This window comes from Musa acuminata, chromosome BXJ1-7, assembly GCF_036884655.1.
Source record: "Musa acuminata AAA Group cultivar baxijiao chromosome BXJ1-7, Cavendish_Baxijiao_AAA, whole genome shotgun sequence".
NCBI classification, from domain to species: domain Eukaryota; kingdom Viridiplantae; phylum Streptophyta; class Magnoliopsida; order Zingiberales; family Musaceae; genus Musa; species Musa acuminata.
The window spans coordinates 16,677,843-16,704,012 of NC_088333.1; the positions used below are offsets into that span (position 1 = coordinate 16,677,843).

At 41.8% G+C, this 26,170-nt stretch overlaps 1 protein-coding gene across 1 annotated transcript; it reads left to right on the top strand.

The window, feature by feature from the left end:
• Positions 1-24,295: 24,295 nt before the first annotated feature.
• LOC135678948 (protein P21-like) lies at positions 24,296-25,271 on the top strand. Its single transcript, XM_065192218.1, has one exon. The coding sequence runs from the start codon at positions 24,311-24,313 to the stop codon at positions 24,995-24,997; it is 687 nt and encodes a 228-aa protein (XP_065048290.1). The 5' UTR covers positions 24,296-24,310; the 3' UTR covers positions 24,998-25,271.
• Positions 25,272-26,170: the final 899 nt, after the last annotated feature.

Consider the following 26,170-nt stretch of genomic DNA (forward strand, 5'->3'; position numbering starts at 1 on the left):
AGAATGTCCCTCTTCAAATCAGCCTTTTCCTCAAGGCTGAGATTCCATGAACTCAGGGAACCGGGTCTTCAGCTCCTCATATGGCTCCCATGTGGCGTCTTCAAGTGGTAGATTATTCCAATGCACTAGTACTTCAGTAGAGGGATGTCGGCGACGCATCACGATCCTGCGATCGAGGATGGCTTGTGGTTGGGCTTGAATAACTCCATCCTCAATTGTGTTGGGCAGTTGGATCTGGGGTGACTCGTGTTCTCCCAACTTGGGCTATAGGCATGATACGTGGAAGACAGGGTGAATTTTGGCATCCTCAGGTAATTTAAGTCTGTATGCCACGACTCCAATACGCTCTGTGATCTGATAGGGCCCATAAAAATGTGGGGATAGCTTCATGGAGGCTCGAGTATTGATAGAGAGTTACTTGTATAGTTGTAGGCGAAGATAAACCCAATCTCCCACTGAAAATTCTCTTTCACTTCGTCGTGTGTCGGCTTGCTGCTTCATTCTGGCTTGAGCGGTAGAGAGATTATCTTTTAACAGTTGTAAGAGTTTGTCCCTATCAATCAATTCTTGGTCAACCTGATCTACCTTGGCCGAGCCAATTACATACTTTGGAATCACATGTGCTGGTCAACCATACAATGCTTCATAAGGGGCACATTTTGTAGATGAATGATATGTAGTATTATACCACCATTCGGCCCAGGGAAGCCATTTCGCCCACTCTTTTGGTCGGTCGCTAGCGAAACACCGGAGGTACGTCTCTAAGCACCTATTTACCACCTCTATTTGGCCATCAGTTTATGGATGATACGCTATGCTCATCTTGAGTTTGGTGCCTTGTAACTGAAATAACTCGGTCCAAAATTTACTAGTGAAGATCCTGTCACGATCACTTACGATGGACCTTGGCATCCCATGTAGTTTAACAATATTTTCTATGAAAATCTGGGCAATACTAGTAGCAGTGTAGGGATTTCTCACAGCACAAAAATGAGCATATTTCGTAAGTCGATCAACCACCACGAGAATCGTGCTTTTACCTTTGGAAGATGGCAGCCCTTCAATGAAGTCCATGGAGATGTCAGTCCACACTGAGTCTGGTATAGGTAGTGGTTGTAGCTTCCCTGGATTTGCCACAATTTCACCCTTGTGCTGTTGACATACATCACATTGTGCCACATATTCAGCAATAATTTTTTTCATCCCTCTCCAATAAAAATTTTGCTTCACTCTTTTGTAGGTTCTTAGGAATCCAGAGTGCCCTGCTGAAGGTATGGAGTGCATTTCTGTTGGGAAATCATAGGGGGCGACATCATATGCGCAGCGGAAGAACAAGAAAACAAAAATCCCCGATTCCCAAAAAGATGTTCATCGTCGTGCGAAGATTGGTGCGCAAAATCCGCAAAAACACAAAACTGCGTATAGAGATTGTGTTACCTAGGGAGATCGTATATCCCTGTTTCCTTGCAGATCCTTAGGAGAGGGTGAAGGAGGTCAAGCGTCCTCCTCTCTAGCGGTGATCCACACAGCAGGGTTGCGACGACGCTCCTCAAAACTCCAGGCCTACTCTGAGGTGGAGAGGGAGAGGAGAATAGGAAGGGCAAGCAAAGACTCTAGCCTATGAGGCTGTGAATCCCTCCTATTTATAGAGATCCCGTGTCAAAACCCTAATGGGTCCTTTCCCTAGTGGGTATTGGATCTGCATCCAATAAGACAAGGGCTCCGTCGGATATCTCATATCCGAACCTCTACTCATCGCAATGCCTACCATATGTGTGTGACCCTCTAGGCCCAATATCGAGCTGGCCGTGAGTCATACCTGTCAGAACTCCTTCTAACTCAGTGAATTATTATCTCTGTAATAATTCACTCGACTCATCGACTGCGGAAGTACTAGGCCACTACGCCGTAGTCCCCAGACGATACAGGGGAATCCAATCCATTGGACCTGTCTGTCCTCAGTTACCATGTACCTATAGTCCCTCATCCATCTAATATCCCAGAGACCGTATATCGAGCATGGTGCTGTCAGACCCATACGGTTTCTACTCGAGTCTCGCTCTAATCGGATTCTCCCGGAGAACTCTTTCTCTCTCAACCCGAATGACCCTGGCCAGGGATTTGTCTGAGCAAGAACACATGGGATATTCCTCTCATGATACCGAGAGTGGATGATCTTCTATCGACACTCAATAGCCCTCGTAAGGTCAACTACCACTCCCAATGACTAGCTGTACTAGATCTGGGAACAGCCAAACCTATAAGTCTGGTATCAAAGAGTGGAGCACTCATACAGGACATCCTTGGTGTCTCAAGTCTAAGAACCAGATACACCACTAGGACTACGGAATCGTTGTCTGACAATAAGGCATCATCAACCATCCAGCATTCCGTAAGCGGATCAATCAGTGAACTCATTCTCCAATGAGCACCTGTACTGTATCCCTAGTGTCCCTACACGAGCAGCTATGAGACCAGCTGCATCCATCATATGGACGGGTATACAGCACACCAGTCTATCCGGTTATCACGATGTCCCTCTCGAGTAACCTATGACCGGGATTATTTAGGATATGTGTTTAAAGGTGAATCGATCTCATTATCGTGATCTCATCACGATCCGATTCCCATTGCACAAATCCAAGGACATCACAATATATATGCATTTATGCAATAGTTATAAAGTGATATACGCCAAAATATAATAAGCAAAAAGATTCTGTATCAAGTCACACGTGCCATCACTCACGTGATTGGCTTGCTGGGCACTTATGACTAGCAATCTCCCACTTGACCTAAAGCCAATCACCTATGTGTCTGATCCCCATCAGACCCCTGTGACGCTCAAAGACAAAATGAGACAACGGCTTTGTCAGTGGATCTGCAATGTTATCTTCGGATGGAACTCTTTCCACTGCTACATCTCCTCGGGTTACGATCTCTCTTATAAGCTGGAACCTCCTCAGAACACTTCTGATAAGACCCGGGTTCCCTTATTTGAGTAATCACCCCATAGTGGTCGCAATATAAGGAAGTCGACTTGTCGCTATCTGTATCGACTCCCAAACTCCCTCCTTTGCTGCATCTAATGCGGCAATGTACTCCGCCTCTGTGGTCGAGTCAGCAGTGGTATCTTGCTTGGAACTCTTCCAGCACACTGCTCCTCCATTCAAGGTGTACACATACCCTGAATTCGACTTGCTATCATCGACATCAGAATGAAAACTTGAGTCAGTGTAGCCTTCAACCTTAAGGCTATTACCTCCATATACTAGTAAAAGATCCTTAGTCCTTCTCAAGTACTTAAGGATACACTTTACTGCTTTCCAGTGCTCCAAGCCTGGATCCGCCTGATACCTGCTCGTGACACTCAGAGCATGCGCTATATCAGGCCTAGTACATAGCATGGCATACATGATAGACCCTATTGCTGAGGCATAAGGTATCATATCCATGTTCGCCCTTTCTTCTGGAGTCTTTGGGGACATACTCGTAGAAAGCGATATCCCATGTCTCATCGGTATGAGACCTCTCTTGGAATTTTCCATGCTAAACCTTTTGACAATGGTTTCTATGTACCTGGACTGGGACAAGCCAAGCATCCTCTTGGATCTATCTCTATAGATTCTAATCCCCAAGATATAGGATGCTTCCCCTAAGTCCTTTATGGAGAAGTGTCTAGATAACCAAGCCTTTACTGTGGATAGCATTCCTATGTCATTCCCAATGATGAGGATGTCATCCACATATAACACCAAAAAGCTAATAGCGCTCCCACTTACCTTTCTGTATACACAAGGCTCATCTTCGTTCTTAACGAAGTCATAAGATCTGATTGCCTCATCAAATCTTATGTTCCAACTTCGGGAAGCTTGCTTTAGTCCATAAATGGATCTAAGCAGCCTACACACCTTATCTGGGCAGTTCTTGGACACGAATCCCTCAGGTTGCATCATATACACCTCCTCCTCCAGGTTCCCGTTGAGGAATGCGGTTTTCACATCCATCTGCCAGATCTCATAATCATAGTGTGCTGCAATAGCCAATAGAATTCTGATGGATTTTAGCATTGCTACGGGTGAGAAAGTTTCGTCGTAGTCAACACCTTGCCTTTGACGATACCCCTTAGCCACTAGCCTTGCTTTATAGGTCTCTACCTTTCCATCTACTCCGATCTTTTTCTTAAAGATCCACTTGCAACCGATGGGTACAATACCTTCGGGTGCATCAACTAGGTTCCAAACCTTATTGGAGTACATAGAATCCATCTCAGAATTCATGGCATCTTTCCACTTCCCGGAGTCTATACTCATAATAGCCTCCTCGTAGGTCTGAGGATCAATATCCTCTACATCCTCTGCTCTAATATGTCCCACATATCTCTCAGGAGGATGGGATACTCTATCAGACCTGCGTAAAGTTGAAACTTGTGTATTAGATACCTGAACAGACTCGGGCTGTAGAGTGGTGCTTGAGCTTGGTTCTCCAACCTCGCTCAATTCTATCATTCTCCCACTGTCTCCGTCAAGAATGTGTTCCTTCTCAAGGAACACTGCTCTCTTAGCTACAAAGACCTTTTGGTCCTCGAGATGATAGAAGTAATACCCACAAGTTTCCTTGGGGTATCCCACAAATTTACATCGCCCTGTCCTTGATTCTAACTTATCGGGGTTGTGTCTTTTAACATGGGCAGAGCAGCCCCAAATCTTAACAACCTTAAGATCAGGCTTCTTCCCTTTCCATATCTCATATGGTGTAGACACCGCCGACTTAGTTGGAACTCTGTTCAGAAGGTAAGCTGCGGTTTCTAGGGCATATCCCCAGAATGAGATGGGTAGGTCAGCGAAACTCATCATGGACCGTACCATATCTAATAATGTACGATTTCTCCTTTTAGAGACACCATTGAGCTGAGGTGTATAAGGAGGTGTCCATTGGGATAATATCCCATGGTCCTTGAGGAAGTGAGTAAACTCTGTACTTAAGTACTCACCTCCTCGATCTGATCGAAGAGTTTTGATACTCTTTCCAGTCTGGTTCTCCACCTCATTCTTATACTCTCTGAATTTCTCAAAGGCCTCGGACTTGTACTTCATTAAGTACACATATCCATACCTTGAGAAATCATCAGTAAATGTAATGAAGTAGGAGTAACCTCCAATGGCATGAGTTGACATGGGTCCACATACATCACTATGTATCAGTTCCAACAACTCAGTGGCTCTCTCTCCAGTTCCACTAAATGGAGAGTTGGTCAGTTTTCCACGAATGCAAGGCTCACAAGTTGCATATGACACATAGTCGAATGGATCTAGATATCCATCATTTAGCAACTTTTGAATCCTTCTTTCATGGATGTGACCTAGCCTACAATGCCACAGGTATGCACTGTTCAACTCATCTCGTTTCCTTTTGGACACATTTATATTCATGATATGTGGAGTGGTGTCTAACATAAATAAACCATTATGCAATGTTCCTTTCGTGATGATCTTATCATCTAATAATATCGAACAACCATTGTTCTTAAAAACAAATTTATATCCACTAACTGTTAAACATGAAATGGAGATAATGTTTTTGATAATAGAAGGAACAAAATAACATGCATCTAATGCAATAAAAGCTCCACTAGGCAGATGTAGGGCGACCTCGCCAACAGCTAATACAGCAACTTTTGCTCCATTACCCATCTTGAGGTCCATCTCGCCTCTCTCTAGTCTCCTAGGCCTTGCCAGAACCTGCAACGAATTGCATATATGATAAGCACTACCGGTATCTAATACCCATGTGTTATCATAAGAGTCTGACAAATGGAGACTGATCATGAATGTACCTGAAGCTTCATCAAGCTTTTGTTTCGCCCTTTCTGCAAGGTACTCTTTGCAGTTTCTCTTCCAGTGCCCATCTTTACCATAGTGGAAGCACTGGCCTTTGTCCTTTGTTGGGTCTTTCTTAGCAACCTTTGCTTTACCTTGTTTGCCCTTGCCCTTTCCCTTCTTAAGGGACCTTTCTGCTTTCCTTTTCTTTCTGGTCTCACCAGTGTAGAGAACTGGCTTCTCTTTCTTAATAGTACTCTCTGCCTCCCTCAACATATTGAGGAGCTCTGGGAGAGTCACCTCAAGCTTGTTCATATTAAAATTCATTATGAACTGTGAAAAAGAATCTGGTAGGGACTGAAGCACAATGTCCACACACAAGTTATCCTCTAGGACCATTCCTAGACCTGTGAGTTTCTCTATCCACTCAATCATCTTTAGGACATGGTTCTGAACCGGTGTCCCCTCAGTCATCCTAGCGCGGAAAAGGCTCTTGGATATCTCATATCGTTGAGTCCTTCCCTGTTCCTCAAACAATTTACGGACATGTAGGAGAATGGATCTGGCATCCATCTTTTCATGTTGTCTCTGTAACTCTGGAGTCATAGAGCCCAACATATAGCACTGAGCAAGAGTGGAGTCATCAATGTACTTCACGTAGCGAGCGATCTCATCCTCGCTTGCCCCTTCTTCGGGCGTAGGCATCACTGTATCAAGGACGTACACGATTTTCTCCGCTGTGAGAATAATTCTCAAGTTACGGAGCCAATCCGTATAATTTGGACCAGTGAGGCGGTTGACATCAAGTATGCCACGTAAGGGATTTGAAAGCGACATTTTCTGAAAATAAAGATGTAGCAAAAATGAATAACATGCAGATTTTGCAAGAAATAAACTATCAAGATATGGACTTCTATCTTAATATGCTCCCACTATTTTACTAACGAGTCACGCGACACCCTCAGCACGTGAAACGGAAGTCTCCGGCAGACTTCTAGTGGGGATCAGGATCCAATCAGCGTCTTAGTGTAACCTCGAGGGACTCGACCAATCACACTAAGCCTAAAAGGTAGACAACTCTTGCCGATCACAACTCCTTGTGATTCCCGTCCTGTTCGGCCTCCGAATCACCATGGCCTCGAGGGACTCGACCAACCATGATGCTCGGTTAAGTCAACACCTTCGTTACAAGATGAGTCTGATTTGATGATATACCCTCGAGGGACTCGACCAAGCATATCATGCCCTCAGGTCACCGGTGACATCTCTATGTCGTAAGCAAGATAGCGAATCGCGATATAGGTGAGTCTCGAGGGACTCGACCAACTCAACCTACACCGGGATTCGGTTCCTACTCATAACGATGGAAGGCCACGTGGGTCAATCTAATTGCCTCACGTTTACCGACTTAATATTATCGAGAGATGTTTCTTTGATTTGGTCTCCTAATATGACATATCACACATATGCATATTTAATATATATCTACATCGCATGCAAATATATATACATATCTAGTATGTGTATAAGCAATCACACCAGATGATCATGGACCACAACCTAATATGATTAGGCCCGAGCCAGTAGGCCTAATCACTCACATCAAGATCTATGTGTGCAACGGTGCATCTCCATGCCTTGTGATCGTCCATCTCGTCCTCGTCGGTTCCGTAGACATCTTGATGCATCTCCATGCATCACGATCGTCCGTCTCGTGGGTCCCGCTATGGCATCCACGCTCCCGCTGCGCCTCCTCATGTGATTACAACTTAATCATAGGCACGCAGGCCCGACAATAAACGAGAAATATAATGGAGGTTCGCAGACCTCAATAATAATAATCACAAGTACACACATCACACGGTCCATGATCATCCGTCCACTCATCATACATCACATGTATAAATAATCATCATGTAGGACTACTAGATAATAATAAAAATAATAATCAACTAAACCTTTTAATTAATTAATATTTTCTGAAATCAGGGATATATAGGGAATTTCTCAATTCCTAAGGGTATTTTCGTAATTTGGACAAAAGATAGAAACTGGAATTTCTCAAATTCCGAGGGGCAAAACAGTCTTTTTCCCAGAAAACCCTAATGCCCTTTCCCCCTTTCGCTGCTGCCGTTGCCGCCGCCACCCTGCTGGCGGCGGCCTGTGCGGCGAGGGGCGGGGCGCTGCCCTCGCCTGCGGGCGGCACGCCGGCTGGCGGCGCTGCCGCTGCAGGTGGGCGCCCCCGCGGGCGTCGCCGCCTCCGCGGGCAGTTCTGCCGGCGAGGCAACGCCCGCAGGCGGTGCTGCCCCTGCAGGTTGGCGCCCCTACGGGCGCCGCCGCCTCCGCGGGCGGTTCTGCCCGCTAGGCAGCGCCCGCAGGCGGTGCTGCCTCGCTGGCGGCCGCCCCTGCGGGGTTTTTGCCCGTGGGAGCAGCGGCCACAGGCGCCGCTGCCCTGCGGTGCCACAGCCCGCGCTGCTGCCCCGCGGCGCCTCTGCCCGCGGGCTCAGTGGCAGCAGGCGCCTGCTGCAAGCAGACCGCCGGCCGGCTGCTGCAAGCAGACCGCCGGCCGGCTGCTGCAGGCACAGCGCTTGCGCATGCGCCGGCGCTGTGCTGCCTGCCTTCGGCTGCACTGCACGCACGCAGATCGAGGGCAGCAACTGTTGCTGCCCTTTCTCGCTTTTGCGTGAACGATTTTGACGTCAATATTCTTCCTAAACACAACACACGCAGTTCAAAACCAATCATTCGCACGAACAACCTGGCTCTGATACCACTGTTGGGAAATCATAGGGGGCGACATCATATGCGCAGCGGAAGAACAAGAAAACAAAAATCCCCGATTCCCAAAAAGATGTTCATCGTCGTGCGAAGATTGGTGCGCAAAATCCGCAAAAACACAAAACTGCGTATAGAGATTGTGTTACCTAGGGAGATCGTATATCCCTGTTTCCTTGCAGATCCTTAGGAGAGGGTGAAGGAGGTCAAGCGTCCTCCTCTCTAGCGGTGATCCACACAGCAGGGTTGCGACGACGCTCCTCAAAACTCCAGGCCTACTCTGAGGTGGAGAGGGAGAGGAGAATAGGAAGGGCAAGCAAAGACTCTAGCCTATGAGGCTGTGAATCCCTCCTATTTATAGAGATCCCGTGTCAAAACCCTAATGGGTCCTTTCCCTAGTGGGTATTGGATCTGCATCCAATAAGACAAGGGCTCCGTCGGATATCTCATATCCGAACCTCTACTCATCGCAATGCCTACCATATGTGTGTGACCCTCTAGGCCCAATATCGAGCTGGCCGTGAGTCATACCTGTCAGAACTCCTTCTAACTCAGTGAATTATTATCTCTGTAATAATTCACTCGACTCATCGACTGCGGAAGTACTAGGCCACTACGCCGTAGTCCCCAGACGATACAGGGGAATCCAATCCATTGGACCTGTCTGTCCTCAGTTACCATGTACCTATAGTCCCTCATCCATCTAATATCCCAGAGACCGTATATCGAGCATGGTGCTGTCAGACCCATACGGTTTCTACTCGAGTCTCGCTCTAATCGGATTCTCCCGGAGAACTCTTTCTCTCTCAACCCGAATGACCCTGGCCAGGGATTTGTCTGAGCAAGAACACATGGGATATTCCTCTCATGATACCGAGAGTGGATGATCTTCTATCGACACTCAATAGCCCTCGTAAGGTCAACTACCACTCCCAATGACTAGCTGTACTAGATCTGGGAACAGCCAAACCTATAAGTCTGGTATCAAAGAGTGGAGCACTCATACAGGACATCCTTGGTGTCTCAAGTCTAAGAACCAGATACACCACTAGGACTACGGAATCGTTGTCTGACAATAAGGCATCATCAACCATCCAGCATTCCGTAAGCGGATCAATCAGTGAACTCATTCTCCAATGAGCACCTGTACTGTATCCCTAGTGTCCCTACACGAGCAGCTATGAGACCAGCTGCATCCATCATATGGACGGGTATACAGCACACCAGTCTATCCGGTTATCACGATGTCCCTCTCGAGTAACCTATGACCGGGATTATTTAGGATATGTGTTTAAAGGTGAATCGATCTCATTATCGTGATCTCATCACGATCCGATTCCCATTGCACAAATCCAAGGACATCACAATATATATGCATTTATGCAATAGTTATAAAGTGATATACGCCAAAATATAATAAGCAAAAAGATTCTGTATCAAGTCACACGTGCCATCACTCACGTGATTGGTTTGCTGGGCACTTATGACTAGCAATTTCATGCAAGATGATTGCGATGCAAGGGGAGTCAGGTATAAGCACAATGCGACCTTTGTAGCGTAGATCCCTCGAATCCCAAGTGTAGTGGGCTATTGCACTTGGATCCTCCTCCAATTTTTTTATGATCTTGCTGATCTCTGGATCCTTCTTCCATTCTTCCCTAATGTCCTCGAGGAGACCGGTGGTAGGAAGGGAGATGGCTGAAACCTTAGCTTGTTCAGGTAGCCATGAGAGTGCATCTGCAACAACGTTTTCTTTCCCCTTTTTGTAAATAATTTCATAATCAAATCCAAGAAGTTTGGTTACCCATTTTTGCTGCTCAGGGGATGATATCTTTTGCTCCAAAAAGTACTTGAGGCTTTTATGGTCAGTTTTAATTTGAAATCGCCGGCCGATCAGGTAGGGTCTCCACCTCGTTACTGCGTGTACAATGGCAAGCATCTCCTTATCATATACTGACATGTTTTGATGGGAGGGAGATAATGCCTTGCTAGTGTATGCGAGTGGTCGACCATTTTGCATGAGAACAGCTCCAATTCCGACTCCAGATGCATCAGCCTCAATGATGAAGGGTCTATTGAAATCTGGTAGCGCAAGCACCAGCGTCGTTGTCATGGCTGCTTTAAGTTTGTCGAAGGCAGCAGAGGCTTTGTCCGACCATTGGAAAGCATCTTTTTTTAGTAAAGAAGTGAGTGGTGCACTGATCTTCCCATAGTCCTTAACAAATTTTCGGTAGTAGCCTGTTAGTCCAAGGAACCCCCGTAGTAATTTCACGTTTGTAGGTTTCGGCCAGCCTTGCATTGCCTCAATTTTTGTTGGGTCTACCGCCACTCCTTCTTCTGATATTATATGCCCAAGGTACTCTACTTTTTGCTGGAGAAAGCTGCACTTTGGTTGCTTAACAAAAAGAGTATTCTCCCAAAGGATCGTCAAAACAATCCGTAAATGCTGAAAGTGAGTCTCAAGAGAAGGGCTTTAAACGAGAATATCATCGAAAAATACCAGCACAAATTTACGAAGAAAGCTCCGAAAAATATCGTTCATAAGACTTTGAAAGATTGAAGGAGCATTAGTGAGTCCAAAAGGCATTACCAAGAATTCATAATGGCCATCATGTGTGCGAAATGCAGTTTTTGGAATGTCATCGTCACATACCCGAATTTAGTGGTAACCAGATCGGAGGTCCAACTTCGTGAAGACTCGAGCTCCTTTTAATTCATCAAGAAGTTCATCCACCACTGGTATTGGGTACTTGTCCTTGACGGTGATGCCATTTAAAGCTCGGTAGTCGATGCACATCCGTCAAGTTCCGTCCTTCTTGCGTACAAGTAGCACCGGTGAGGAATAGGGGCTGCAACTTGGCCGAATCACCCCTGTTTCAAGCATCTCCTTTACAATCTTTTCAATTCCATCTTTCTGGAGGTGAGGATATCGGTACGGTCAAGTGTTCGCTGGTGGCTTGCCCGGAAGGATTGGAATTCGATGGTCATGTTGCCGAGAAGGAGGAAGACCGCGCGGTTCAGCAAATATGTCGGCAAATTCAGTAAGCAATTGGGCAAGATTTTGATCTTCAATTTCTATTTTCTTCCCCTTTGGTTGCTGCTGGAGGTGCATCAAAAAGCCACCATTTACCTTGTGTAAAACTTTCTCCATTCGTTGGGTCGAAATAGTGGTAATGTTGCTTTCGCGCTTCCCGCGTAGGATGATCTGTTTGCCCTTACAGTAGAATTTCATAATTAATTTAGAAAAGTTCCAAGAGACATCACCTAGTGTAGTCAGCCATTCTATACCAAGCACTGCCTCATAGTCATCGATTGGTAGGAGGAAGAAATCGGTGATAATTTCTTGGTCTTGTAGTAATAGTTTCACCTGCGGGCATCTTTGGTCGCACTTTAGGATTCTGCCGTCGGCAACCTTTACATCGAACTTGCTGCAACCTTCAATATGCAGTGCCATCCGAGTAGCAACCTTACTATTCAGGAAGTTATTAGTTCTACCCGTGTCGATGAGAATAGTGATCGGCTGTTGTTTGAGAAGGCCTCCAACTTTCATTGTTTGTGGATTTGAGTAGCCGGCTAGTGCGTGTACCGTAATGTCGGTCGGCTGTGACTCTTCTTCCATATCTTCTTCTTCATGTTCAAGGCTTTCTTCTAAATGTTCAATGACCTCTTCTTCTACTGGTTCAATCATAAGAAGTCTACCTTTTTTACAGCGATGCTCGCGGCTCCACGGCTCGTCTCAATGCCAACATAACCCCTTCGCAGATCGCTCCCGAAGTTCTTCTCTTGTTAACCTTTTCGGTGCAGGGACTCGGTTGATAGTAGGGGGGGCTGAGGGCTTTAGTATTGTAGGTCGTAGAGTGATCCTAGTCCTCCGGGCTTCATGGTTCAATCGCTCCTCTTGAAGTCGTGCGAAAGAGATGACTGCCATAAGCGTGTATGGTTGTCGCGCCTTAACTTCTCCCCGGATCTCCGGCTTTAAGCCCTCAATAAAGGTCCCAATAGTTGTTTTTCAGACCAATCACGAGTTTGATTAGATAATCTTTCAAACCTGGTTTGGTACTCCTGAATGGTGGAGGTTTGTCGGATCTTTGCTAGTTGTCCGTCAATGTTCTCATAATAAGTTGGTCCGAAGCGGATCAGTAGTCCTTTGAATTGTCGCCATGAAAGGGTTCCATAAGTGTGTTCAAACCAGTCAAACCATTGTATGGCATCCTCTTCAAGATGTATAGCTGCAATTTCCACCATGGATGCCTCCGTAGTTTTATGGTACCGAAAATATGGCTTCGCGCGCGAGATCCAACCAATTGGGTCTCCTTCCCATCTAGGGAAGTCCACTCTCATGCGTGAATAGTTGGGGTCGGTCATAGAACCTCCCCTCCCTTGGAAGTCATCTCTTTGGGCATGATTTGATTGGTTAGAGCTCTCTCCTTGATGTGATTTCTTGAGGCTTGGTGGTCGGCCCAAACTGAATTCGGTAAGGAGAGTCCGAATCTTATCCTCCATTCGTGCCTCAAAGGCTTCAAATTTAGCATTGATTGCCTCCTCAGATGCCATAGTATATGACTCCAAATCTGTGATGTTAAGATCTCTCTTTTGTTGACGGGTTAAAGGCATGTATAGGTTTGATAGAAATCAGTGAAAGTTTGTTGCAGAATTGTGTTGTCTTGTAAGAGCAAAATTATCGTCGAAGAAACAGCGGTTTCTCGACGAAATCTCCACAAAAAATTTGAGAGATTTGAGGAGGGAATTGACAGCAATATCTCAGTTTATATGACAATAAGGATGTCCAATTTAATTAAGAAAATTTCGGTAGTAACAGTAAGAAAATTGGTGTAAGTTGTGATAGCAGAATTCTCGTCGAAAAATTTCAACAACTTATGATGAAATTTGCAGCAATATAGGAATGAATTTTTTTTTTTTTTGGATTTTCAAATAGGGATAACTAAATTGCAGCAGCAGTAAGGTAGGAAACCAGAACCTATTGTAATTCACAGGGAGATCAAAGGATGATCTGCGGTGGTGGAGATGACGGTGGAATTTGGCGACGATCTTTTAAGCAATTATGGGAATTGCTTTGGGCGATTGTGGAGGGTTGATGGATGGCAGTGGAAGGGCAGCGAGATGCCAAGAACGCTACTCTGATACCAGGTGTTAGAACCCTTGCAGATTCTAAACTTGGGGTTGATCTCTTTAGGGGATCGGCCTCCTTGGAACTCTATAGGGGTTCCTTCCTCCAAGTTGCTGCTCAAAGGCTGCAGAAAAGATTTATCTATTGCTTAAGAAAAGAGGAGGAATACATGGCTATTTATAGGGCTTCTAAACCCTAACTCCTAATAGGACTCATACTTAAAACTCTTACTTCTAACCAATTCCTAATAGGACTCCTACTCAAGACTCATATTCCCTTACAACTCCTAATTCTTCTCTAAGAAAAAACCTCTTACATGAATGTCCCTCTCAATTAGGACTCTCCTAGCTAGAGTCCTAATAGAATGTCCCTCTCAATTATGACTCTCCTAGCTAGAGTCCTAACATGGATCTCTATCCAATAATCTTTCATGGGTTCTTATTGGATCTCGTCCAAGGGATCCAATAATTCAGGAGCTTATTGGATATCCAATAAGATAGAGGCTTCGGCGGATATCTCATATCCGAACCTCTACTCATCGCAATGCCTACTATCTACATGTGACCCTTCAGGCCCAATATCGAGCTGGTCGTAGTCATACTTGTCAGAACTCCTTCTAGCTCAGTGAATTATTATTTCCATAATAATTCACTCGGCTCATCGACTACGGATGTACTAGGCCACTAAGCTGCAATCCCCAAAGGATATAGGGGAATCCAATCCATTGGATATGTCTTTCCTTAGTTACCATGTACCTATAGTCTCTCATCCATCTAATATCTCAAAGATCGTATACCAAGCATGGTGTTGTTAGATCCATACGGTTTCTACTCGAGTCTTGCTATAATTGGATTCTCCTAGAGAACTTTTTCTCTCTCAATCCGAATGACCCTAGCTAGGGATTTGTTTGAGCAAGAACACATGAGATATTTCTCTCATGATACTGAGAGTGGATGATCCTCTATCGACACTCAATAGCCCTCGTAAGGTTGACTACCACTCCCAAAGATCTGCTATGCTAGATCTAGGGCATCCAAACCTATAAGTCTGGTATCAAAGAGTGAAGCACTCATACAAGACATCGTTTGTGTCTCAAGTCTAAGGACTAGATACACTACTAGGACCACAGAATCGCTATCTGACAATAAGGCATCATCAACCATCCAGCATTCCATAAGCGGATCAATCAGTAAACTCATTCTCCAATTAGCACCTACATTGTATCCCTAGTGTCCCCACACAGCAGCTATGAGACCAGCTACATCTATCATATGGACGGGTATATAACACACTAGTCTATTCGGTTATCTTGATGTCTCACTTGAGTAACCTATGATCGGGATTATTTAGGATCTATGTTTAAAGATGAATCGGTCTCATTATCATGATCTTATCACGATCCGATTCTCATTGCACAAATCCAAGGACATCACAATATATATATGCATATATGCAATAGTCAATATAAAGTGATAAAATATCAAAATATAATAAGCAAAATGACTGTGTGTCAAGTCACACGTGCCATTACTCATGTGATTGACTTGTTGGGCACCTTTGACTAGCAACAGTACCATTCCCGATATATGGTCTCTAGGATATTAGATGAATGAGGGATTATAGATACACGGTAACTAAGGATATATAGGTCCAAAGGACTGGATTCCCTTGTATCATCTAGGAACTGCGGCGTAGTGGCCTAGTACGTCCGTAGTCGATAAGTCGAATGAATTATTATTAAGATAATAATTCACTAAGCCATAAGAAGTTCTGATAGGTGTGACTCACGACCAGCTCAATATTAGGCCTAGAGGGTCACACACATATGGTAAGTGTTGCGATGAGTAGATGTTCAAATATGAGATATCTGCTGGAACCCCTATCTTATAAGATATCCAATAAGCCCCTGAATTATTAGATCTCATGGATGAGATCCAATAAGAGCTAATAAGAGATTATTGGATAGAGACCCACTAGATAGACTTGGGTAATTTGATGGAGATCCAATACCCAATAAGGTAGGATTCATTAGGGTTAACTGGGGGCCTCTATAAATAGGAGGAAACTAAAGGCCTATAGGCTAGGGCTTCTAAGTTATCACCTCCTATTCTCCTCTCCCCATCTCCTCCTCAGATAGCAGGCCTGGAGATTTGAGGAACATTGTTGCAACCCTATTGTGTGGATCACCACTAGAGAGGAGGACGCTTAACCTCCTTCATCCACTCCTATAGATCTGTAGGGATTTAGGGATATACTATCTCCCTAGGTAACACAACTATCTCACACGTGGTTTTCTATTTCACGTGTTTTGCACACCATTCTACGCACGACGACGAACACGTATTGGGAAATTTGAGATTTTTATTTTATGTTCTTCCACTACGCATGTAATGTCGCTCATATATTTCCCAACAGCTCCTAATTGAGTTAGTGAAATTACTCCCAAAACTAACTCAAATTAAGATCTAACTATGATAATTAAGACTTAAACAATTACAAATCATGAAATCTCAATTGTTCGACACATCATTTGTTCATCTGAACTCCCAACGAACTTCCGACGCATCGTCCGAACCTTTGGTGTATCGCCTGATCCATCGGCATGTTGCCTCAAACATCTGATCTTGGTGCAACATCCGATTCTTCTGACCCGATGCCCGTTTTCTGACTCCGGCCCAATGTTTGATTCTTCTTACTCCAATTATTTTGTCTTTTCATGATCGTAGTTAGTCCTGCATCACTTTTCTCAAAATATAGATTAGATCAAAACTCATCAATTGATTTCATCATCAAAATTCGAGATTCAACAAACACCAAATTAATAAATTGATTAGAAAAATAAATTTCTCAAGAGCAATTATGATTGTAGTCCAAGAAAGCCGATCATAAGCCTTCTCAAGACCAACCTTGATAATGACATAGCCTCCTTAGATCTAAATAAGGAGAATGTAACTTCTCGAGCAATAAGAATATCATCCTAAATATTATAACCCTTGGGGAATGCTAATTATTCTTTAGAAATTATATTAGGTAGTAGAGATTTCATACGATTTGTAAAAAGATATGATAATTTAAATTACATAAGGAAATAGGTCAAAAGTCTAAAATGATATTATTTTTAGTTCTACGAATGAATCCTTATTCGAATTGTTTTCAAAAGTATGAGCCAAGAGTTTAAAATGAGTTTAATGGGTGAACTAACCTTCCCTTTAGGCTTACAAATCAAACAACTTAGTATATTTTTCTTAGTCAAACCAAATATGCATTAAAATTGCTAAAATGGTTTAATATAGATGGTTCAAAAGCTATCAATACTCCTATGAGTACCTCCACTAAGTTAGAGATGGACGAAAGTGGAGAAAGCTTTGATCAAAAAACTTATAGGGGTATGATAGGTAGTTTACTCTACCTCACTACAACTAGACCGGATATCATGTTTAGCATAGGACTTTGTGCTAGATTTCAATCTAATCCTAAGCTATCTCATCTTAAAATCATTAAAAGAATTCTTAGATATCTTAAAGGAACCCCTAATCTAGGATTATGGTATCCAAAATCTAAAAACTTTGAATTAATTGCTTATGCTGATGCGGATTTTACTGGATGTAGAGAAGACAGAAAAAGCACATCAAAAATATGTCGATTCTTAGGTCATGCACTTGTCTCTTGGTCTTCCAAGAAACAAAACTTGATTACATTATCTACAACCGAAGTTAAGTATATAACTGCTGGTGCATGTTGTGCACAAGTTATATGGATGAAAAATACATTAGAAGATTATAGAATTCACCTTAAGAACATTCCCATAAAATGTGATAACACAAGTGCAATATGTTTAACAAAAAATCCTATTCAACACTCTAGAACTAAACATATTGACATTATGCATCATTTTATAAGAGATCATATTAATAACCATGATATATCTTTAGAGTTTATTGATACGAAATATCAATTAGCTGATATCTTTACAAAACCTTTAAATGAAGACAATTTGATTTCATTATAAGAGAGTTAGGGATGTTAAACTATTAGAATGCATGAGTTTATTATATATCTTTTCCAGACTTTCTCGATTTTTCGTAAATAAAGCTTTCATGAATTTATTTTATTTTGTAAATAAAGCTTTCACGAAATCTAAAATTTTAATTTACTTGGTATCAAATTTACTTCATACCCTTGCTTCATTACTTAATGATTTTTTATACACTTAGTCTCTTCTCTCATGGATTTAATTGACAAATATATCTCTCACGGATTTCACTCTTGTGAATTTTTAATGAGAAACATATTTTATTGATGGATATTCATGAATCTTTCCTTCGCTTTTCCTTTCAAGAAGAATCCTATCGTAATAAGTCAAATTTTGCTTGAGACGATTGCCTTTTTGTTGATGACAAAGGGGGAGAAATGTGACAAATTGATGACAACTTGGCATTATGAATGTTTGGCATAATGTGTAAAATGTATCGTATCATAAATGCTTGAATGTATTGCGAATGCTTGAAATGTGATTGGTATCGTCAAATACATCACAAATGCTTGAAAAATATCAAAATGTATCACACATGCATCGTATATATCGTAGATACTTGAAATGTATCATGAATGCTTGAAACACATCATAATGTGGCATGGATACTTGAAAATGTTTCATTCTTAAAATCATGCTTAATTTCGTATCATTATGATGAGGTATCGAACTCATCATGCTTAATTTCCTATTTACAATTAGTATCATGCCTCGGATTGATGAATTGTCATCTTTTATCAAACTTGAAATTTAAATCTTGCTAAATTTCATATTTGAAATTGATATCATACTTGAAAATGATGATTGTCTATCATTATTCTTGGACTTGACAATAGATGTCATGCCTTGACATCATTTTTATTGTGATAAATATGTGGTATCGTATTTTGAAATGATAAATCATTATTAGTATCATGATGTGCATGCCAATAAGTTTAAATGCATATAACTTATCGATTTGATGCTTGAATTCAAAAGGTCTTGAATTCAAGAGTGTTTCTTTCTCAAGCATGACATATAGATAGGGGGAGTTAAGGTTAACTCTGTCATCAATTGATTATTATCATAAAAATAGAGGAGATTATTGAATCTCAGATTTTGATAATGAAATCAATTGGTAAATTGTTTGATCTAATCTATATATTGAAAAAAGTGTGCAGGATTAACTATGATAGCGATTAAGGCATAAAGCAAAATGAAGTGCCGGAGTCAAGATCGAGAATTCTTTGGGAGTTCGAGAGTTCGTCGAGAGTCCGGAGGTTCGTCAAAAGTGCCACTGGAATTGGCAGAGAAGAAGCTCGTCGGAACTAGCCAAGAAGATCATCATGAAGTCTAGGAGCTTGTCGGGAGTCTATTAGAAGATTATCGAGAGATTATCGAAAGTCCGCCCGAAGATCGTCGGAAGAAACCTAGATATATCGAACTTGTTTTGTTTAGTGTATGCCTTAAAAATCATAGTTAGTATATAATTAGGCTTAAGTTTGGGAGTAATCTCATTAAACCTGTTAAGGGCCAACTAGGTCCGTAAATGGATTGGTTTGGGTTGGATTCAAGGCCCAACCAGGTTACCGAACCCTATTTGGTAGTGGCACCGCTAGACTGGGGCGGTGGAACCGCCTAGGGCTCAGTCACCAAGAAGCCTGGGTGGTGGTACCGCCCAGATTGGGCGGTGGTACCGTCGGTAGTTATTACTACCAAGCAGTGGTACTGTCGGTAGTTATTACTACCAGGCGGTGGTACCGCCGATAGTTATTACTGTCGGTGGTACTGTTAGAGCCTAGTCTCCGAGGCTCTATCAAGCGGTAGTATCATCAAATTGGGCAATACCACCCAATGTCAGTGCTGCAAGCGGTGGTACCACTAGTACCTTAGAAACCCGAGATAAGACACTTTTTTGCTCTAATTTTAAAGTCATCGGGGCTTATAAATACCCCACCATTTTTTTCATGAAAGGGCAATCAAAGCGTGAAAAAAATCTTTAAGTGTTGAGGTGTAAAAGTGTTGTAAAAGTGCAAAAAGCTTCCTCCTCTCTCTCTTTATTTTTACAATCATCCAAAAAGAGGTGTGAGGCTTGTAAGGGTTGTCTCCTAAACTCGTGAAAAGAAGAAAGCACTGTAAAGAGATGGTTGGTCTTCGCCTATTGAAAGAAGGCCATTAGTGGATGCCAATGACCTCGACGGAGGAAAAATTCGGAGTGGACGTAGGTTGGATGACCGAACCACTGTAAAATTGGCGTGTTCTTTTCTTGGTGCATACTTTACTTTTGCTACATTCCATTTTAATTTATTGTAAGCTGTCCGATCCCCACTTCTCTACTCACTTACAAACTTATTCAAGTCAAATGACATTTCAATATGATTTTCGTCACACTAAGAGTTTCATTGTACGAAGTTTTTCGAAAGCGATTAAATTTGTTATTTTTATCCACTGCACTAATTAACCCCCCCCCCTCTTAGTGTTGTTCTTGATCCTAACAATAAAGACCTAACTATGATAATTAAGACAAACAATTACAATTCACAAAATCTTAGTTGTCCGACACATCATTTGTTCATCTGAACTTCCGACGAACTTTCTGTGAACTTCCGACACATCGTCCGAACCTTTGGTGTATCACCCAATCCATCGGCATGTTGACTCTCCAACATATGATCTTGGTGCAACATCCGATTCTTTCGACCCGATGCCCGTTTTTTTACTTCGACCTAATGTTTGATTCTTCTTACTCCAATTGTTTTGCCTTTTCATGATCGTGGTTAGTCCTACACTACTTTTCTCAAAACATGGATTAGATCGTAAACTCATCAATTGATTTTATCATCAAAATTCAAGATTCAACAAACACCAAATTAATAAATTAATTAGAAAAATAAATTTCTCAAGAGTAGTTATAATTGTAGTCCAAAGAAAGCCAATCGTAAGCCTTCTCAAGGCCAACCTTAATAATGACATAGGCCTCCTTAGATCTAAATAAGGAGTACGCAACTTCCCGAGCAATAAGAATATCATCTTAAATATTACGACCCTTGAGGAATGCTGATCATTCTTTGGAAATTATATTACACAGTAGAGATTTCATGCGATTCGTAAAAAGATACGATAATTTAAATTACATAAGGAAATAGGTCGAAAGTCTAAAATGGTAGACGAATTTAAGTTGGAATGAAATATATTAATGTTTTGATCCAATCCTTATGCAAAATCGATAAGTTATGAAATTAATTAAACCAAATCAAAGATTATGTTCTAACAACCATGATCAAATTCAACTGTAAAACCATATAATAATTCATTGAATCAGAAGGAGTTTTGACAAGTATGACTCACGGCTAGCTCGATATTGGGCCTAGAGGTTCCATTATAGTAGGATCCATTATGATTAAATTGATAAGAGACCTCTATAAATAGGAGGGAACCAAAGGTTCATAGGTTAGAGGCTTTCTAGGTCGTCATCTCCTATTCTCCTCTTCCCTTCTCCTCCTTAAATAACAGGTTTGGAGATTTGAGGAGCATCATCGTAGCTTTACTGTTTGATTTATTTTCTTCAATTGTTTTACTGTTTTATGATCATGATTAATCCTGCATCATTTTTCTCAAAACATGAATTAGATTGTAAACTCATCAATTGATTTGATCATCAAAATATGAGATTCAACGGACATCAAATTAATAAATTAATTAGAAAAATAAATTTATCAAGAGCAATTATGATTGCAGTCCAAAGAAAGCCAATCGTAAGCCTTCTCAAGGCCAACCTTAATAATGACAGAGACCTCCTTAGACCTAAATAAGGCATGTGCAACTTTTTTTTTTTAGCAATAAGAATATCATTCTAAATACTATGACCCTTGAGAAATGCTGATTATTATTTGAAAATTATATTATGCAGATTTCATGCAATTTGTAAGCAACTAAAAAAAGATATGATAATTTAAATTAGATAAGGAAATAGGTAGAAAGTCTAAAATGGTAGACGAATTCAAGCTGGAATGAAATCTACGAGACTCAATCCTCACATAAAACTAATAAATTATTAAATTAATTAAACGCCACACAAAGTAAATCTTTCAACCGTGAAACCATATGATCGAGGACTCTTGCCATTGCCCATAGATCGAATAGAATCCCAAATCTTCATGCTCAAAAGGCCGAATCAAGGATGCATGGGAACTTGTATGGCATGATAGAGCAAGCACTAGATGGGGTAATAGTAGTGGCAAGCTGGGTTCACAAATGTCTATAAAAATCAACAAAATGAGACCTGATTTATGGATGTTGGGCAATAACTTTAGAACCAACCTTAATAGAGTTGATGAGATTTTGCCTTACTCCTAAAAGAAATGAGATTATGATAGTACCGTATGTTATGATCACCATCATCGATCGATCCAATGGCCTTTGGCCAAAACCCACCATTTGAGATTAATTTGTTTGAGAATAAAATTCAATCTTTTATGAATGACATGAAAGATAAATGGCTTCAACAGTAAGGTCAGATTGGGAGTCTTTAAATTTAAAGTTAGATATTAGAAGACTCTCGACCTCAATAGCGTGCTGGTCCAAATTCCCAAACTGCTATCAAAATGGACAAGGTGATTAAGGGAAGTTCAATTGGCACTTAAGACCTCATGGAACCCATAGTTTTCAATCCATAAGTTATGGAAACGAAAAGGATACATCTTATTCGGTTGACTTGAAACAATCGAGAACCTAAAAGGAGCATGATCAAAACAACACCAACTAAGATGTTTAACAGAAGAAAGATTAGACAGATTAAGCCAATTGACATTAGCAAACACACGATCTAATCCTAATGAAGATGAAGGAGGGCAAGAATCAAACACTCACCTATGTTGGATTGGAACCGAGACAACGCTAGCAACTGAGGTAGACGCACGTGCCTTGCACCCTCTGGGATTCTTTGTTCCTGACAGCCGAGGCTACCGTCATCACGCTTACCTCCACCGCACCCTTGTTACGAGAAAGTTGCTTGTGAACAGTGGAACGGAACATCCACAATAGCCTCATCTGGATTGCCAACCACTGAAGGCAACTCCTCACTCGCAGCGTTTCACCAAAGCAAGGAAGAAAAGTGCTTAGCTATGAAATTAATTTTCGAATAAATCAAGAATCAAAACTTGATCCTTAAAGCACAAAGACTCCCTTTTACATCATTGATACCTCGAGATCTGTATATGCTGCCCTGGACCATAGTACCACTTTTGCTATCCTATTTTACATCTCATTACTATCTTTCGTGTCCCTTCACAAAAAATACCCTAAAAGAAGTTTTAAATGCTAATTAATTACAACCTACCATTAGGATTTTGACGCAGTCGTCAACACAGAACTGGATGAAGGTGCCTTTGGAGACCCAATTATTTTGACTAGAGATTCAAAGCCCGAGGATCGAAACATTATTCAGTAAATTTCATATAAACTTCAAAGAAGTTTGATTGTTAAAATCCATTTATTTTTAGGAAAACAAACATAAATATAATAAATAAAGAGACAGAGATGCTCTTTTAACAATCGAAAAAGGACAACAAAAGGTTCCAATATGGGTGGCCAATTGTTAAATTAATTAGAACTTTTAACCTGACTTTCCAATTTCAATGTGTAACATGATTTAATCTACTTCATTATTTGGCTCAATTATGTAACTCAGTTTATATAGAAATGATAAACCATTAATGACCAATTCGTAGATTACTACTCGCAATCAACTTCTATGCTAAACGATACTTAATATTGATGATCATAATATAAATATTCTATAATGTAAATTGATAAATTACGTACGAAGGCAACAAACATAAAACATTTTATATAAGTAGTAAAATTTATTATTTTTGAAAATAAAATAAAATAAATTAATTAACACAATAATAATAATAACAAAAATCGTAATATCCATCTGCTTTTCACTAGCATCGAGTTAAAAGTATTACTCGATCCTAATACTCATGTATACATACATCATCGTGGTTAATCTCAAGCAAACTTTACCGTCTATCAAACTAACTTTCTAGAGGAGAATTGTATAGAATTTAGGGTCAAACTTTTGGCCAACTATTTCTCATGTGATCCGACCCCGTCATCCACACAGGTCGAACCTGTAGTCAATGTGAAGCTTGGAAACAAACTTTTGGCCTAACCGGTGGAAACACTGTGCAGCTTGGAAACAAATGCCTAACCGGTGGAGATAGCTTCAATGATGCCAAAGAGACTTGGCCGCCAGTATATACCCCACATCAACTCGTCTTTGTCCATTGCACCTCTTTTCTATTCTATTTCCTCGGCCGTATCGTGCCAACGCTTTTACGTCCACATTCCATTGTGTCATTTGGTTCTTAGCTCCTTTCGTGGCATCTAAGCGATCCTTCCTTCCACCATGCATGGCACGGACAAGAGATAGACTTCCACATATGATGCCATCAGCATACAACCGTAAGCTTCATCTTTGTCATGTAGTCACTTCCATGCCAACCGCTCGAAGCTTCGTCTACCTCTCCTTGCACTCTATATATACTCCCTCCTCCTACCGGTGCAGCAATGGCCTTCTCTGGTGCAGCAATGGCATCGCTCGCCGGCCTCTCCTTCCTCCTCCTCCCCCTGCTCTTCGTCGTCTCCCATGCAGCCACCTTCGACATCGTCAACCAATGCTCCTTCACTGTCTGGGCCGCCGCCGTCCCCGGGGGCGGCCGCCAGCTCGACCCGAGCCAGACCTGGACCATCAACGTCAATCCCGGCACCACAGGCGGCCGCGTCTGGGCCCGCACCGACTGCTCCTTCGATGGAAGCGGCAGCGGTAGCTGCCAGACAGGCGACTGCGGCGGCCTCCTGGAGTGCCAAGGCTACGGCACGCCGCCCAATACGCTGGCCGAGTTCGCCCTCAACCAGTTCCAGAACATGGACTTCATCGACATCTCCCTCGTCGACGGCTTCAACGTGCCCATGGACTTCAGCCCCACCTCGGGGGACTGCCGGGGCATACGGTGCTCCGCCGACATCAACGGGCAGTGCCCCGCGGAGCTGAGGGCGCCGGGCGGCTGCAACAACCCTTGCACCGTGTTCAAAACTGATGAGTACTGCTGCACATCCGGCAGCTGCGGGCCGACAAACTACTCCATGTTCTTCAAGAACAACTGCCCCGATGCTTACAGCTACCCCAAGGACGACGCAACCAGCACCTTCACCTGCCCTGGTGGGACTAATTACAGGGTTGTCTTCTGCCCTTAATTATCACGTGGGAGGAGAAGGAGGTGACGGCGGACGTACAAAGAATCTACTCGTAGATAAAAGAATAATAAGCCAATTACCCAGTAATAACAACGAATAAGAGGGTGTCTGTATTGACATCCGAATTGATGAGTGCTTTGTTGCACAAGTGATATATCTCATATCCCTATGTTGTACGTCATTTGATGTTATGAAAGTTTCTATAGAAGTCGACAATAGGATCTCTTGTTGGCATCAAACTCGAGAAAAATATAATATCACAACATTTAGATCTTGTCATATGGTCTTTTTGGATCTCTCTCGATGATTTGAATTTGTGTTAGATGGATTGCCAGTTCTAGAATAATGTGGCCATCAAGTCAAATAAACATGCAATATATTATAGTACTTCAGGTCATCTGACTCAGGACTTCCAAGAGATCTTGAGGTCCTATTTTGACAAGTTAGGCAGATAGAAAATATGAAGTCATGGATTTTTCATTTAAAGATCTGGATATGATTTTTTATCAACACCAATTAAGCTTTAACATTCTCTCTCCAAATGTTCTTCTTGTTTTTGGGTGAAAGAAAAATCCTGTCATACGTAACAGGAAATTAATTAGATTGAAGCAGGATCTGAACACTTCCATTTGTTCCATGACATATTTCACCACCCAAGAAAAGTTGTGGTTGTCTTGAAGAGTGGTGTCAATTTCCACTAGTTATGAAGCCTTCTCATCAAAAGGACTAGAAATGACTTTGGTAATTTAGATATTGGATTAAGTTTTAGTTTGTGTTTAACAGCCTTTGAAAAAGCCAACGTCAACAGTTTGAGAAGTTTGTGTTTAACAGCCTTTGAAAAAGCCAACGTCAACAGTTTGAAAAAGCCAACGTCAACAGTTTGAGAAGTCTATGTGTTTAACAGCCTTTGAAAAAGCCAACGTCAACAGTTAGATATCGAAGGTTCTTTTTTGTTCTTGGGTTGATCACTAATATTCACAATCATTTTGTATTTATCTTTTATAGTTTAATATAATAGTCAAGTTATTATAAATCTATGTGATCTCAATAACATTAGAACCGATGAAAAAAAGAAAAATTTAGATATCCAAGATATCAAAAGAGATAAAAAATAATAAACAATTATTCGAAAGAAAAGTTGTGATTGGCATATCAAACTTATGACTTTCCAAT